This window comes from Hydra vulgaris, chromosome 01, assembly GCF_038396675.1.
Source record: "Hydra vulgaris chromosome 01, alternate assembly HydraT2T_AEP".
In the NCBI taxonomy this organism is placed as follows: domain Eukaryota; kingdom Metazoa; phylum Cnidaria; class Hydrozoa; order Anthoathecata; family Hydridae; genus Hydra; species Hydra vulgaris.
In genome coordinates this window covers 28,655,592-28,672,504 of record NC_088920.1, presented here as the reverse complement: position 1 = coordinate 28,672,504, position 16,913 = coordinate 28,655,592, and the positions used below count along the sequence as shown (strand labels likewise).

The following is a 16,913-nucleotide window of genomic DNA, read 5'->3' as shown; positions in this document are numbered from 1 at the left end:
ACGCGTAGATGGTAGTGATTTTGTTGTTGTTCTTTTTGTTGGTGGAGGTGTAGGAATTTGACTTTGAAATACACAGATGAAAATAGTTGGTGGATTTAAGGGACGAATTTTACCATGAATTTGACAAGTTTCATAATTAACTGGCCAATGATTTTCACAAATGAATGTATTTGGACTATTTGGAATGTTTTCTCTTGGAATAGATCTAATCCATCTTTCTCTTTCTTGAGGATTACGGTTTTTGTTTGGTAATCGAAAAAGTTTAACTTTATGTTCTTTATCATAGTTTCCTCTACAACCAGTCACACAACATTTAAAAGGCATGATATAGTAATTTTTGTTTTGAAAGATTACTAAATACATAAAATACAAATAAAATAATATTGACTATCAAATAATTATAAGCAATTGATTTTAAATATATATTGTGTAGTATATCATATTATGTAAATACATTACTGCATTATATCTATATACATGACTGAATATATATATATATATATATATATATATATATATATATATATATATATATATATATATATATATATATATATATAAACACTAAAAATATAACTAAAAAAACCACAAAACTTTCTCCATTTTTGTTTTGACAAACATCCGCCTACAGTTTTTTTTTTTTTTTGCGCGTCTTTCAGGCCTGTTATTAAGTAGGCCGTGCTATCTTACCAACATCTTTTTCCACAAGTCTGGAACAGTGCGCCGAAACTACAACTGTATTAAAACATTTCGACTTAAAGGCCGGGTGAATAAAAATGAGCAATTTTTATCAAGCTTTTATTAAAGTAAAATTAACCAATTACTAAGTATACTGCTTACCTTTACGTAAACAAAAATATAACGAAAGCTCCTAAAGTTTTTATTCACGTAAAACTGACCATTTACTGATTAAAAGCAATTTGTGTAGCTGGCTACAAGATAGCCACAAATCAATAGCTAGTTGATAGCTACATATCGCAGTTTTTAATAAAGAGATTGTATTATAATTGCTCATCTTTATTCACCCGGCCTAAAATCAGTAGCTAAAAAGCTGCGATATGTCGCAATCAAATCGATTATTAGAGTCCTATTTACAGTAGCAACCAGACAATCTCTAATGGCCTTATTATAAAAGTACAAAAATAGACTTCGACAAAGCACTAATTGCAACAATTTTAATTACAACTATCAAAAATGAGTCTATAAAAAACGTTTGTCTTTCTAGACAATCATTTTAAAAACGGACACTAAATGAACAATCTCGATTTTTTAATGAGGTATAGAAGATCTATTTGATATATAATTTGGACTTATAACGAGTAATTAAATTTTCACTGCAGCATCGTTTCAAAAACTGAAAACGAGCACAAAATTAAAAATACAATTTTTCTAACAGAAGTTCATTTTTTAATTTTTTGTCCAGCGTGTGCTGTTGATTAAAAAGTTAATGTCTATTTAAAAACCTCAAAATGGACTATTTTGTGCTCAATTGAAGTTCATTAATTACTCAGTTCAGTTGTTTTTCAATTCTCAGTGAATGTGCGTGAAAATTTATTTTTAAAATGCCCTCTCCAGTTTGGGATTACTTCAAAAAAGTTGAAGGTAAGTTTATCATTTAAAAAATCTAATCAATCCTGATTTTCTTAACATTCTATCCTCAGACTGTGAATCTGACTATGCATAGTCAGATTCACAGTCTGAGGATAGAATGTTCTGAATCAGAAAATGAATCATAATTATAATAGAAATGATACTTTTATACTCGTTTTTTTACCCACTTACTTTAATGATACGTAATTTATTCATATGTTTGATTAAATTACGTATCAAAAAAGTGCGTGGGTAAAAAAACGAGTCTAAAATTGTTAATCAACATACTTTAGTATTCTGCATTACGGAACACCATGGTGTTGCGTATGTGTCACAGCTTATTTCCAGGGACTTTATTACGATATCTCAAATACTAGATATCGTGTCTATATTAACTATAGGTAATATATAGATATCGTGTCTATATTAACTATAGGTTAATATAGGAGCGATATGTAGTTTTTGAGATATATCTCGATATCGTAATAAAGTCGCTGAACAAAAGCTACGATATTTAGTTATCAACTAGCAATCTATTTCTGGCTATCTAGTAGCCAGCTAGACAAATGCGATATGTAGCTAGCGTCATATCTTAATACAATCGCTTTCTTAAAAACTGCGATATGAAGCTATCAACTAGCTATCGATTTGCGGCTATCATGTAGCTAGCTACAAAGCTACGATATGTAACTAGCGATAAACCGTTATTAAATCGATAGCTTAAAAGCTGCGATACGTAACAATCGAATAACTACTGATTTATCGCTATCTAGTAACCAGCTACACCAATACGATATGTAGCTAGCGTCTTTTCGTAATAAAATCGCTTTCTTAAAAACTGCGATATGTAGCTATCAACTAGCTATCGAGTTGTGGCTATCGTGTAGCTAGCTACAAAGCTACAATATGTAACTAGCGATAAATCGTTATTAAATCGATAGCTTAAAAGCTGCGATACGTAACAATCGAATAGCTATTGATTTATCGCTATCTAGTAACCAGCTACACCAATACGATATGTAGCTAGCGTCTTTTCGTAATAAAATCGCTTTCTTAAAAACTGCGATATGTAGCTAGCGACATATCGTTACAAAATCGACATGTTTAAAGTTCAATTATTTTCATAATTATAATAGATCCAACACTAAAAATCGAATTTATGAAGATGTTAAAGACATTACGAAAGAATAAAATAAGAAAAGAAAAATCGCTAGAAAATCGCTATAAAGCTAGCTAGTCGCTCGCTAGTCGTTAGCTCACTTTCCACCGGGACTGATATGCCGGATTGTGCTTTTGTTATTGATGATGGTTCCATTGTTTTATGCACTAGTACAAGTCTTGACTGTTTACATATATCTGGAATTCTTTTATCTTATGTGAAGCCACTTTATACATTTCCGTACTCATCAAAAGTCCTTAGAATTGGATATTATCAGAAAAGTCGCACACATGCTTATAATGTTAGACCCATTCGAAAATGTATCATGATTATTTGTAGGGAAAACTACTTTCTAATTATCCCATTGGTCTGCAAATTAAACTAAAGTTTTAAAGTTGTTATGGGTTATAATTTTAATTTATTTACAGAACTTGATTAGTTTTTTTTTAATTTTTTAAAAAATTTTGTGTTGATTTAAAAATATATCAATTCATTTGAAGTCTTTATACTATTTTAACTGTGTATTTTCTAAATAATAAATGTATAATTTTTATGTTACATTTTGCAAATGTTTTATTTCAGATGAATTATATTGTATATTTGTATTGTGACAGTGAAGTTCTGGAATTAAAAAACTGTGACATAATAATGTCAGAGAAACTAAAAAATTGGTCTATGGATGATTGGAGATCTCGTGGTCAAACATTAACGGAAGATGACCTTCAAATAAAGGCAATGCATAAGGATGGTATAAATGCGGCATGCATATTACAGATAAGTATTTTATACCCTGTTGGAATTAAAAAATAAAAAGTGTTTCAGTAGTAACATTTTTTAAAAGTAAATTAATCTTACAAAATTGTATTTTTTATTTATTTTATACGTTTCAGTTGGAATTGATACGAAATTGCTTATTCAAAAAATTCAAAAACTTGTAGTAAACAAAAATTTTACTCCTAAAAACGGACTCCTTAGACTTATTGATCGTGTGGGTCAAACCAAAAGGCAGAGCATTCCACCATTGAATGTGAGTGTTTTTAACCAATTTAATAAATTATTTATATTGTAATCAATATACTAAGTATTGCAGAAAATGTGTTGAATATTTAATTTAGGTACTTTAATTTTTATGATCTAAATTTATTTTGATTTCTGGTGGGCTTTCTTGATAATATAGATTTTTGTATACGTTTATTGTACATATAAAACTATGATTGTACAAATACTAAAAAAGTTATTTGTTTTGTAGCATATTCTCACTGCAGAATCAGAAGTAGAAATTGAATTTAATACATCAAAAAAACAAGAGAACTCCTATAAATCTACAAAACGGAAAGAGAAAAGAAAAAGCCTTTCTGAAGAACCGTCTTTACCATCATGGCCGTTGTGGGAGCCACCAAAGCTCCCCAATTCCAATTCAGTATACATTTTTAACAATTTTTTATCCCATTTGTGAAAATAAGAATTTTTATTTGGTTTCATTTGAATGGTTTGTTTGTTGTTTTTTTAGTTACCATTTTTAAATGAAAGAATCAGTATAAAATAATTAGAATATAGTGATAGAGTTTTTATATCATTTAGGAGTATTTATAATCATTGTTAATCTTGTTTTAGAACCTTCTGTCTGTCTCTGCCTCAATGGATCAAGTAGATGACTCGCCAGTTACACAGACAGTGTCTCCATCAGAGTTGCAGTCTGTTTCACAAATTCAACCACTATTGCATTCATCTTCTTCCTTTTCTTTGCCATCTCAAAAAAATGGGATAGACCAAATAAATAACTTTATTCTGAAAGCAAACGTTGAACCCAATACTGTTGAAGGCATTCAATTTATAGTGAATGCCATGTACAGAAAAGTTTGTGGGTTGGAAACCGAAATGCGTACCATACGTTCACTTTTAGACACTAACCATGGTAATAACGAAAATATAAATATAGATTATTTACCAGCAAATTCAGTTGAAGAGTTTGATTCACTAGAAAAAAAAATAATTCACTCTAATGATAAAGATATCATTTGCAGAAAGATGAAGCAAATTGGTGGGAAAAATGTAAGTGACTTTTTAAAAAATGCTTTAAAAACTTGCATAACAGACAAGCTATGTTGCAGCATCAATCGAACTGGTGCAGATAAAAAGCGTAGGTTTATAGGACCAGTCGAAAGTTTGATTTTTGATGCAGCTTACTGTTTATTTCCAACTGCCACTGAATCCAGTATGACTACCTTAATTGCGAAACACTTGAAAAAATCTAAAGATCGATATTTTGCAACAAGAAAGAGAAATTCTTCTTTAACAAATGATTTAAACAGTCCTGTTAGAAAAATTCGAAAATTAAACACTGACTCGTGTAGTGATTCCAGTTAAATTATTTTTTAAATTTGTTTTATTATTTATTCATCTTTTTTTTTTTTAGTTATTTTATTCTTCATATATATTTTTAAATAACTTTTAATATTATTAATTTAATTTAAGCAAAATCATTTAGTTGTTAATGGCTTTTTTTATTTTTTAAAAATAATTCATACATTTTCTTTTAACATTTTATAATGACTTTAACATTTATAATTTTTTATTGAAACCAGTTTTAACATTTTGTATTTAATTTGTTATAAATGCAATTTTATTTCAATGGTTATAATTCATTCCCCTGAAAAGTATAGCATGCGATTTTTTCAGGAATATCTTCTAGCCTAACCGATATTTTCTAGCCTAGAAGTGTAGTTATTGTTACGAGTTTTCACTAGCTATTCTCTACCTTAATTAGCTAGCGGGTCGCTAGCTTATTTAGCTAGCAATTCGCTAGCTTATCAAGCTAGCGATCCTCGTGGCCAAATCGCTGTCTTTATCGTAACGACTTGTCGCTACCTAGTCGCAATTTTTTGTAGCAAGCGATCCTCGTGGCCAAATTGCTATCTTTATCGTAACGACTTGTAGCTAGCGATCCGCTAGCTTAAAAAGGTAGCGATCCTCGTGGCTAAATCGCTGTCTTTATCGTAACGACTTGTCGCTAGCTAGTCGCAATTTTTTGTAGCAAGCGATCCTCGTGGCCAAATCGCTATCTTTATCGTAACGACTTGTAGCTAGCGATCCGCTAGCTTAAAAAGGTAGCGATCCTCGTGGCTAAATCGCTGTCTTTATCGTAACGACTTGTCGCTAGCTAGTCGCAATTTTTTGTAGCAAGCGATCCTCGTGGCCAAATCGCTATCTTTATTGTAACGACTTGTAGCTAGCGATCCGCTAGCTTAAAAAGCTATCGATCCTCGTGGCCAAATCGCTGTCGTAATCGTTACGAATATCGCTAGCCATTCGCTAGCCGATTTCCCACCGGGAATAAAATGTTCTATCCAATATATAAAATAAATAAAATAATAAATGTATATATATTACTAAGTACAATGTTCTACCAGCTATAATATATTATATTAGATAGAAAATTGTATTATAAATAATATTTATATATAATTTTTTTTTGTATTTATTTTACATATTAGATAGATCATTTTATTTACTACATTTGTTGATAGAACAAGATAATAATGAGGGGACGAGATATTTCCCTTAGAGATTACGTCAACAGAGCTACACCAAGTTTCCGATATGCAAATTAAGCTAATAAAAACAAAGAGATTTTTTCATATTTATACAAATATTTTTAAAATTTTTTATGATTCTTATATAATATGCAAAATGTTTAAATTTTTTGGAATTAAGAAATTCCTTTATTTCATTGAAATAATAATAGGAGCAATTGCTTAGTAAAGCACCGGCTCCGATAAAATAATTTAAATACGAATCCTATTCATGGTCTTGTAAAAAATCATTTTTACAAAACCATGAATCAATGAAGCCAATTAAATTTTTTTATTTTTTTGTATTGCCAACCGATAATACAATTTTTAACAATTTACAAAATTAGCGACAAGACTTCTAGAAGATCACAAAGATCTTATGATGAGGCCTTTTATAATGCCTTCGAAAGCTTTCGACACAAGAATTCTAGTATTGAGTTTAATATATTATAAATACGTAATATTATAATGAAGTTATAAAACAATAACAAAAAATTTAACAAAACACAGAAAAAACAAAAAAATACAAAAATGAAATCCATCAGATAGGTAATTTTGCAATAAAGTTATGGAAATAATTGTTAATAATAAAACATTTTACAATAAAGTCTTATATACCAGCAATAAAAAAGAAAAAAAAAACACAAAAATAGACAAAGAAAATTTTCGTATTTAGTTTTGCAAAAAGGAACATTGAGGTTGTTGTCAATTCGTAAAGTATATTTGTTTTTCAGTTTTGAAGAACTCAAAGCTTCTTTTTCAAAGCTTTCATATCTTTAAGAAGTGGCGCAGAGTGTGTAAGATTTCTATAGTTTTTTACGCGAGTTGCATGTTTCTGATAATTAAAAAAGTGCTTTTCCATATAATATTTGCATAGTTTTTATGACTGTGAACAAATGAAAAGTATAACTGTGTCAACTGCTATTTATTTGATATGTTTCTAACTTTATATAGAATACCGATGCATTTGGAAACTCTAGAAAAGATAATATTAATGTGATGTTTCCAAGTTAAGTTTTCATCAATATAGATTCTTACAAATTTTGCTACTTTTTTTCTTTTTATGATTACATTGTCAATGTAGAGTTCAGGTAACAGTTGTGGTATTCTATGTTTTTTAATAGAGTGTATAAAAAAGTGTCCATTTAGTCTTAGCAGTGTTAAGAGATCTATTTGTTTTGAACCAATCCGAAACTTTTTTTAATTCATTTGTCATACTATTGAAAAGAATATTAATATTTTTGTGAGATTGAAATAAACTTATGTTGTCTGCAAAGATTATTTTGGTTGGGCTTGAAGTTTTATGGAGATCTTTAAATATATTATAAAGAGAAGACGCCCAAGTATGGAGCCTTGTGGAACACCACAGGTTATATATGTATTAATACTTGAGACGATGATTCTTTGTTAAAATATATTGCTTACGATTTGTAAGCTTTTTAACCAAATGAGGGAGATACCTTTTATTCCATATGATAATAATTTTTCTATTAGTATTTGATCATTGACGGTATCAAAGCTTTAGATAAGATTTATATAAGGTTTTAAAAAAAGCGCTGTAAATTATGTTTATATTATTATTAAAGTTGATATGTAACCAGTTTATTAACGACATTACTTTTGAAATAACACCTCTAATATATCTAATTTTAACCCCACTGACTGCATAGGCGCCCACAGGATTTTTTAGATAAGGCACTTTTAAATTTCGTAGAAAAATATTGTAAATTACAAAAGTTATGACATGCAAATTTTCCAACCCCTTCTCCCCCCCCCCCCCTCCTCAAATGAAGGGTGTGTAAATTTTGCACGGTCATAACTAAAAATTTACGATACTTTTTTACGAAGTTTAAAATCTGTCAATAAATTTAAATTTAATATAAGATAGTAAATTTGAAAATTTTCCTACATCAGTGCCCTCACGTTTGGGCAGGGTGGCAAGTGCTTTAGAGCTTTTTTGTTCCCAGGCCTCCGCCATGCCAAATTTTTTCAAGGCCTCCTCATTTGGCATAGGTATGATATATATAGTAATATGGATACGCATTTTATGTAAATCATTTATTTGTCTCTTAAATTTATCTCAATTATTTATCTCATATTTGAGAAATGTCTTAAAATGTCACAGCTGTATTGCTTGTAACTAGTAGTTTCTTTTTCCATCTGGCACTGTCTTTTTTCATCTTTTTCTTCTTATCTTCTTATCCTTGCGATAACATAATTTTCTGTTAAAGTTTCCCCTTTTTTGTCAGGAAATGTGCTCTACGTTTTTACATTTGCAAGTGCTGTCAATGTATGTTCACTCGGAGCAGTTATAAGTACAGACTCAATTGCTCTCTGTAGGTTTTATATAATATAATTTTCTTTCTTGTTAGACTTGTCTAGTTCAAAGCGCGTCGGTTAAATACTCACTATTTTCACCATAGGTTTTAATTTATCAACAGGGTAAAGACCACTATTATTGAAACCACTTTTTAAAAGATTTTTCCAAAAGTGAAATTTGTCCTGTTTCATCTAAATTAAAGATACAATAAGATTTATCAAATAGTTTTGTTTTCATCATATGAAAACAAAACTATTTGATAAATGCTTTCTCATATTACTCAAAAAAATCTTTTTAGAGATAGATCAGTAGCTCTAGCTTATATCAAAATTTCAAGATTTCTGAAGAACTACTTTCCATCTTCTTTCAAAACGTATGCACCAGTCTTTTCCTGGCTTCTTCTAAAAGCTTTTTCTCTGTTTTAATTGCAACAAATCCCTAACCGCTTCCCATTTCTTTGTCAAACCTAAAGATTTGATTGTGGGTTCTTCTGCATAACTATCCATATGGAATTTCAGAAGACTTAGATATATTGTATACTAAGTCGTCTGCTTTAACAAGTTGTATTGCAGTCATTAATTTACTGTGGTAGTATTTATTAATTGTAGTGCGTTGATAATCACGTGGCATTTTAACAATATAAAAAAAAATAATTATACAAAATTTTATTTATTTTTGACTTTTCATACATATCACAGAAAAGATCTGTTAAAATAATTATAAATATACTATTAAAAGTTATAAATCACAAATAATGAAATGTTGAAAATTTATTTCAACTGATTTCTTTGAGTTATATGCTCCTTTAAAACTTTTTCGATGCTTTTGCACAACTTGAGCAAATTGTTCTCCATCTATTGGATCAAAACGTTTGTCTATGATGTCTCCTATAAGCTTGATGCCTCATTTTGCAAAAATTCTGCAAAGAATAGATATAAATTTTTTTGCAGCAATAAGTTTCTCGAATTTATTCCAATGCTCTGAAGCCATTATTGGGGTCTGTTTAATTTTAACAAATGGAAAAGCAACCATTGACTTTTCACCAATGAAAGACAATAAAAAAAGTTTTTTCTTCGTCATGCCCAATAATAATTGAAGGCTTCGGTTTATAAGGAAAGAATACTTGAGGTCTTGGTAAGATATGATTCTGACACATCATAATCTTTTCTGCATCACTCACTGAATCTTCAAAAAAGAAAAAGACTACCAGCTCCTCATGTAAGTATCCGAGGTGTTTTTCAAAAGACTTTATGGTTTCTTTTGCACTTTCAAGGTCAGTTAATTTAAATTTCCTCATTAAATAATAAAAATGCTGGTCGTTTGCTGGAGTAGCAATAGTAATAGTAGATTGAAAAAAGTAGTTACCGTAAAAAAGACAAATGTACTCGGCCATCCTCTCAACCTTTTTTGCTTCTTCATTATTAAATTTAAAAGTACGAGATATTAGGAATATCTTTGTATAATAAATGGTTTTTGACATCAACCTTGCATAATGATCAGAACCAGCATGCCGAATGTGGAAATCTCTTTTAATATGTCCATCAAAAAAAAAAAATAGATTATTTATTTTGGTGGGGATATTAAAAGATAGACTAGCTTCACTAGTTCTCAATAGTCCTCACGAGGAAAGGTATTTCTCTCCAAGCATTCCTTGCCCATTTGCCCATTTCTTTACTTCAAGTGCTTGTTAAAATAAAAAACTATTTTGATCATGAGGCCAGTCCCACACTCTAAATTCTATTATATTTTTGTTAAGGTTATGAAATTTTTCCAAGAACCTTTCAAACAGCTGATCTCTTGGTGATTTGCTTGGACCACAAATAGCATTGGATGTTGCTTTTATAAAGGGCTCTGGAATATGATGTCTACATTCAGGTCGGAGTAGAGAACGACCAAATGGCTACTCAACTAGAACTGCTGCTCCATCATACGCTCCACCGTTTGAAGATGTTGTATCATAGACAAGTGTAACAATAGATGTTTTTAATTTCCATCTATCAACTAACTTTAATCACTGAACAACATTGCGTTTGACTAGATCCGTCGGCAACTTTAGAAGTGTCTAGCAATTTAGGAGAAAAACTGCATATACAGCAAGTTGTTCTTTCTTTTTTCCAGTAGCTTGAAAGATTATTATCTCAATGAATTTCCAAAAATTACTATACAGTGCGGAATTAAGAACTATTATTGCAGATTTGCAATGATGAATTTTTTTCTCTTTCACTGAAAAATTTTCATCTCTTTTATCTTCTTCCGTAACATCTGAAGAAAATTTGGTGCCTTCGTTGACTTTATTATCATCAGTAATGGTTGATCAAGATTTTTGAGTTGTTGTTTCTTAATATGAAACAATTCCATTCTTTACTTTCTTTCCTGATACTTTAGTTTGATGTAACGTTGCCGCTCGTTTTCAGCAATTATTCTGTCTACTCCGGCCTCAAGTGGGCTCACTTGAGGAAACTTTCGTAGGCTTTTTTGGAATCCTCAGTCAATAAGCCATTCGTCGTTACCAGAGTGTTTATATGTGATTTATCAAACAAATTGTCCAGTTTTAATGTAAAAGATGCAATTTTTTGCTTTATTTTTTTTTCTCGTCTTCTACTTTCAAGAATTTTTTAAGCGTATCATATTCTTTTACCAAACGGACTATAATGTTTAAAAAATATTGGAATAAGATTTACTAAACTGAATTATCTTACATCTGTCGTGTTTTGAAACAAACCTCTTGTGGGATAAGTAAAGTTAGTCGTAATTAATAAATTTTTGTAGAATTGTTCCCAAGTGATAAGCAAATAAATTGTGTGAACCCCACTAATAAGCAATAGCATTTAGTGGGTAAAAACATTGCGCAACACTTGCGCAAATCATTACTAGAACTTCCAATGTTTTGTGAGGGATCTAAAAATCTTTCTAAATTCAAAATTTTTGGTATTTAGCATTTTTGGATTAAATATCATCACTGGTAAAAACCCCAACCAAAATTTCAAACTTTTAAAATGGACCACCTTAATGTTTTATGCAAACTATTTGAATATATCCATAATGCCCCACCGATCAGAACAGTTAGGTCTAGCTAAATTAACAGTTGTGGCCAATTCAATTTTTTTTATAAAATATGTAATATTTTTGTTATTGTTACAACTAGATAATTATAATTATGTAACTGCTCCAATTATTATTAGTTATTATTTCAATGGAAATTCAGGTTCATTTATAAAAAGTAAGTTTGTGAAGAACCAAAAGCCATATACGGATCATGTGGATACAGTGCGGGGTTAAAGTGTGTGTGGGGGGCAGGGGGCCACACGGCCGTGGCGCAGTGGTAAGAGCGCTTGCCTTAGAAGCAGGAGATCGAGGTTCAAAACAAGCTCTGGACATATTTTCGCGTTACGGTAAGGAAGGAGGCGTGAACTTCTTGGTTAAATGCACTTCCGTGGTACTCTGTGACAAGACCGTTAGGTCTTCTTGGGGCACCTAAATTAAACAAAAACAAAAAAAAAAAAAGGAGGGGGGACTAAGGGGGTTATATCAGGCCCCCGCAATTTTAAGAGGCCCTGAAATAGTTTTAAGGACCTATTTTTATTATTTTTTTATTTTTTATACTATGGCACGCCCCGGACCCGAAAAGTCTTAATTCGCCACTGTGTGTATAAAATCTTTTTAAAACAAATTAGACTTCATACATAAATCTTGAAATGGCAGTCAGCAAAGGTTTTGGCAATTAAGAAATGTTCAAAAAGATATCGCTTCCGAAATCAGTTTTCAGGAAATGAACTAAGTAAATTAATGTAAACTATATTTAAAAAGCATATTTTTAAAAATTCATCATATTCGTAGCTTTGACCCTTATTTATACCATCTATTGTGTTTATGGTGCCGACGTTGACACTATGAACACCATAGAGTTTAATGCAGAAAATATTTAGAATTTATAAAAAGTGGGTTTTTCAAACAAAAAAAATATATATTGTTTTGTTTAATAACTTTTTTATTCCAAAGTAAAAACAAAAACATAAAATTTCCATAAAATTCTATAAAATTTACTGTGCTTTTACAAGAAATAATAGTTTCTAAAAACAGTTGATATCGTAGACTCTGGTTCTAGATGTACTTGTTAAAACTCTTTCTTCAGAATAACTTGTTTGGCTAACTTTCATAAACTCTAACCGATAGCTATAGCCATCCTTTAGGTCTGATATTGGGCGTTCGTTTTCATTATCTTCTGACCATATTTGAGCTACAATTTTGAACTCTTCATCAAATAAGTCATAAAGGTAGCATTTGCGAACTCTTACATTTGATGTGAAGCCAGAACCATATTGAGAAAATTCGTCTATCCATTCAATACGACCGTGAATTGTGAACATTGTTGGTGGTGATTTCATCTCAAGGACATCTTTTACTTCTAAATAATCTGGAGTATTTTTACAATCACCATTAACATTAATGACAAAGTAGCAAGAAGTATTACTTTGGAAATAACGAGCTGGAGTGATATCACCTCTCACATCCGAAAGATCAGTAAACTCAATAAAATTTGAATAATTTAAGCTTTCCTGAAACTTATGAAATGGTAAGTTTTGAAAATCATTTCTATCATAAACCAAATTGCTTCTACCCTTTTTTTTAAAAACCGCGTTGTTGTAATCTTCCTCCATAACTCGAACAGTATTACTTTCATTTTCTTTTGATGAAACAATTATTTCGAAATAATTGTTGTAGTTGTAGGATGTTACTATGTCGCTGACGCTGACAATTGAACCAGAAATCTGAAAAATATTTCTTAAAAATGTCTGAAAAATATTTCTTAAAAATGTCTGAAAAATATTTCTTAAAAATGTCTGAAATTTAAAATGTTTTGATAATACTCTTTAGTTCACATAAAGTTCACTAAACAAAAAGTTCTGTATTTATAAAAAAAAAAAAATTTTTTAATTTTTAAGTTTTTCTATGAACTTATGACTTAAAAAGTTTATGATGCGAATTGTAACATACGCTAAATTATTTATAAAACAAGAACAACCTTATTCATTTTAAGTTTCCAGACAGCCAAATATTATGTTGTTATTTTTTCAGATTTGATTTAAGCAAATATGCCGATCCAGATCTCTTTGTATAAAGCAGTTATTTTCAAGTCTAAAAAATAATAACAGAAAATAGATGTATCTACTTTTTTTTTTGGAATTAGTCTTAATCAAGTAATTACAATGTGAATAGTTATATAGATTTAGCATTACTTAGATTTAATAATACAGAAGAATTTACTGTGCTTCTCCAAGCTTCTTTCAAAAGTATCTTTTTATTGCTAGTTACAGGTTGTCTATAGAGTGGGTAAGTATAAATGTTTTTTTTTTAATTTTTATATCCAGCCCCATAAAAAAGTGAAATTAAAAATAAAATTAAAATTAAAACCCTTTTTTTATTTACTTACAAAGAAACACATACAAAAAAACTTTTACTTTATGATTTTTTCATTAAGATTATTTGATTTGATTTTTGAGAAAAAGCATCTGTTTTTTATATACAAATGTGCCAAAATAAAATCTTAAAACCAATGAGTTTTCAAGTAGGGGAGAGTGGGAAAAAGTGGGACGCGAGAGAAGTGGAACAGCCTGAAATTTCTGATTAGGAGTGGTGTCTAAATACTGTTATTTAATGTAAACAATTAAATTTCTTCCACTCTAATAAGCAGAAATTGCTTTGTTTCCCTGCGTGTGCTAGAAGCCCTAATTTTTAAATGTATCTTAAAAAAGTGTTTACATCGAGGTGAAATGGGACAGAAAAAATAAATATTTATGCCTGGCTTCTTCACGTCGCCATTTAATTATTTCGATTAGTGAAAGCTCTTGAACATTTTTATGTCGACTAGGTGATTTTATAATTTCATCAGTTTCTATAAAATAATCTGTGTTAAAATGTTATTTTAAATTTATTTGTCCCACTTCTACTCACACGTCTCCCACTTTACCCCAATGGCACGGTTTCTGTAAAAGCAAAAACTTATATACTTAGTTATAATTGGCTGGAAACCTAAGGAGATGTGCCTAAAAATAAGTTTTATTAGTAAAAACTTGTTTGGTAAAGTTTGTACATCAAATAAAAAAGATATTGCAATTACCCAAAAAAAAACTTACGCGTCCCACTTCTCCCAACTCTTCCCTAATATTAAATACTTTGATTATCCGTAATATTATATACTTTGGTTATCCGTAATATTAAATACCTTGATTATGCAATAAAAAATGTATTTAAGAATATGAGCATTATTATGTTAAAATCGGTCAATCAAATATATATAAAGCGAAAAAAAAAAATTAAAAAAATTAGCTAACCTTAAAATAAAATAGAAAAAAACTTTTCAAGACCTATTATTTTTGTTTCTCCCAACTCAAACAGAAGTTTTTAAATAATTATTAGATTTTTAATGCACTATCTTGTTTTTACCAGATTAAGTTTTTCTCTTTTGAGAAGTTTTACCTAAACAAATATTTACATTTTCACCAATGTTAATATTACATATTAAATCAATATTAAGTTATTTACGAAGAGAAAAGGCTTCAAATTTTGCATATATTAATCTATATATATATATATATATATATATATATATATATATATATATATATATATATATATATATATATATATATATATATATATATATATATATAATATATATATATTAAACATATAAAAATAAGAAATAAATTCTTTCAAGTTTCAACCTATTATACTTTGCTTTGATTTTTTCAGTCAGTAAAAAGTAGTTTCGCTTTTTAATCTACATTATCTAGTTTAATCTCAAATTCTCTTCAACGGAGTTTTTTTTTTATAGTTTTCAATAGAGGTTCGACAATGACAGCTCTTTTACGTTGATTCTTTTATTGATAAAGTTGAATAAATAGCTTTCGGGGGTCACTAAACAAACAAAAAAAAACACACACACATTTATTTAACTTTATTTTAGTGAATAAAAATTTTTAAGTTTAATTATATTCATCTAATTTACTTATTTCATAGTTATTACTTATTTCATAGTTTACAGTCTTTTTGTAAATACTATTATTTTTGCTGCTACTTTTGCTAATAAATAAAGTTATTATTGTTATTATTATTTTTTAAATTAATGTTGGCAATAAAATTATTTGGTGTCTCTCCTTTGAGGAGGATTCTGCATAAGTTACTCCTTCCTCAATCAATTATTTTTATTTATTCTTAATGATTATATTCTTATTTTATTATTTATAATATTATACATATTCTTATTCTTATTATTTTTGTTATTATTATTGTTATTATTATTATTATTATTATTATTATTAATAATAATAATATATTTTTGTAATTATATTGTAAATTTTGAGGAAAATAAATATCTTGCTGTTGTTGTTGTTGTTGTAGTTGCGTTTTTTTATAAAAAAAGATGCTACAAAATAATCTTAAACGCATAGTAATTAGTAACAACTTAGTAATCAGAAACAACATCATAAAAATACATGTAAGTTTACATGTATTTTTTACTAAGCATTTAAGATTATTTTGTAGTATTTAAAAAACGTGTTTTTTAGATGTTTAAACATCCCATATCGTGTGGTAGAAATTGAAAAACAAATAAATAAAAACTAAATAAAATTACGTTTTAGTGTTATTAAATTAATTAAATTTTTAGCATAATTTTAATTTAAAATTTCCATAGTTCTTGATTTGGTAAATTGATATGTTAACTGTATTTATTGTTGTGACTTCTGAAGTGGACAATTTTGATGAACTTACTGTAAGCGTGACGTCTTCAAAAGCTTTTAGCGCAGAAACAAGAGGAACTAACTTGTCCCATCTTTCTTTCGACAACTCTGTGTTCCATTAGGCAGTAAATGGAAAATATGGTGTTACCAATATAATTAAATCTTTTTTAATTGAATGGTAAAGCATTTGAAAGGTACTACTCCATCCAGTTGACTTAACTTGAATTATACTGTATTTAGGCAATCTTCTAAAACTTCTGAGATTTATAAACTTATCAAATGCTTAAAGTACACCACAATTTTTTTTATAGATGGTGGTTAGTGAAAAATGCGTTCATTGTCGAGAGAAACAAAACGTCTTTGATAACCAGCTGAAGTGTAAAGGCACGACAAAGAATTTTGAAAATTATCTACTTCCATAGCAGTAACAATACTGCAGACATTGGTAGTCCCCAACACTCAAAAAATTCATTCATAAGGTTAGTAAGACTGGCACCATTTTGAGTCTCGTATGTGAGGTGCCACGTAGA

At 29.2% G+C, this 16,913-nt stretch overlaps 2 protein-coding genes across 2 annotated transcripts; one reads left to right on the top strand and one right to left on the bottom strand.

Annotated features, from left to right (window-relative positions):
* Nucleotides 1–2,867: 2,867 nt before the first annotated feature.
* On the top strand, nt 2,868–5,244 carry LOC136075263 (uncharacterized). Its single transcript, XM_065787844.1, has 4 exons — nt 2,868–3,523; nt 3,633–3,776; nt 3,999–4,169; nt 4,364–5,244. The coding sequence occupies exons 1-4, from the start codon at nt 3,302–3,304 to the stop codon at nt 5,114–5,116; spliced, it is 1,290 nt and encodes a 429-aa protein (XP_065643916.1). The 5' UTR covers nt 2,868–3,301; the 3' UTR covers nt 5,117–5,244.
* A 7,364-nt stretch (nt 5,245–12,608) lies between these two features.
* On the bottom strand, nt 12,609–13,777 carry LOC101238438 (uncharacterized). Its single transcript, XM_065787843.1, has 2 exons — nt 13,665–13,777; nt 12,609–13,410 (listed from the first exon to the last, which is right to left on the bottom strand). Exons 1-2 carry the CDS (start codon nt 13,671–13,673, stop codon nt 12,712–12,714), a joined length of 708 nt encoding a protein of 235 aa, XP_065643915.1. The 5' UTR covers nt 13,674–13,777; the 3' UTR covers nt 12,609–12,711.
* Between the last annotated feature and the right edge of the window lie 3,136 nt (nt 13,778–16,913).

What these genes read in the sequence shown, in the direction of transcription:
- LOC136075263 (XM_065787844.1), top strand. Translation starts at nt 3,302, where the DNA reads ATGTTACATTTTGCAAATGTTTTATTTCAGATGAATTATATTGTATAT. An exon ending in ATGCGGCATGCATATTACAG is followed by an intron (nt 3,524 to 3,632) that starts ATAAGTATTTTA and finishes TTTATTTTATAC; the next exon opens with GTTTCAGTTGGAATTGATAC. An exon ending in AGCTCCCCAATTCCAATTCA is followed by an intron (nt 4,170 to 4,363) that starts GTATACATTTTT and finishes ATCTTGTTTTAG; the next exon opens with AACCTTCTGTCTGTCTCTGC.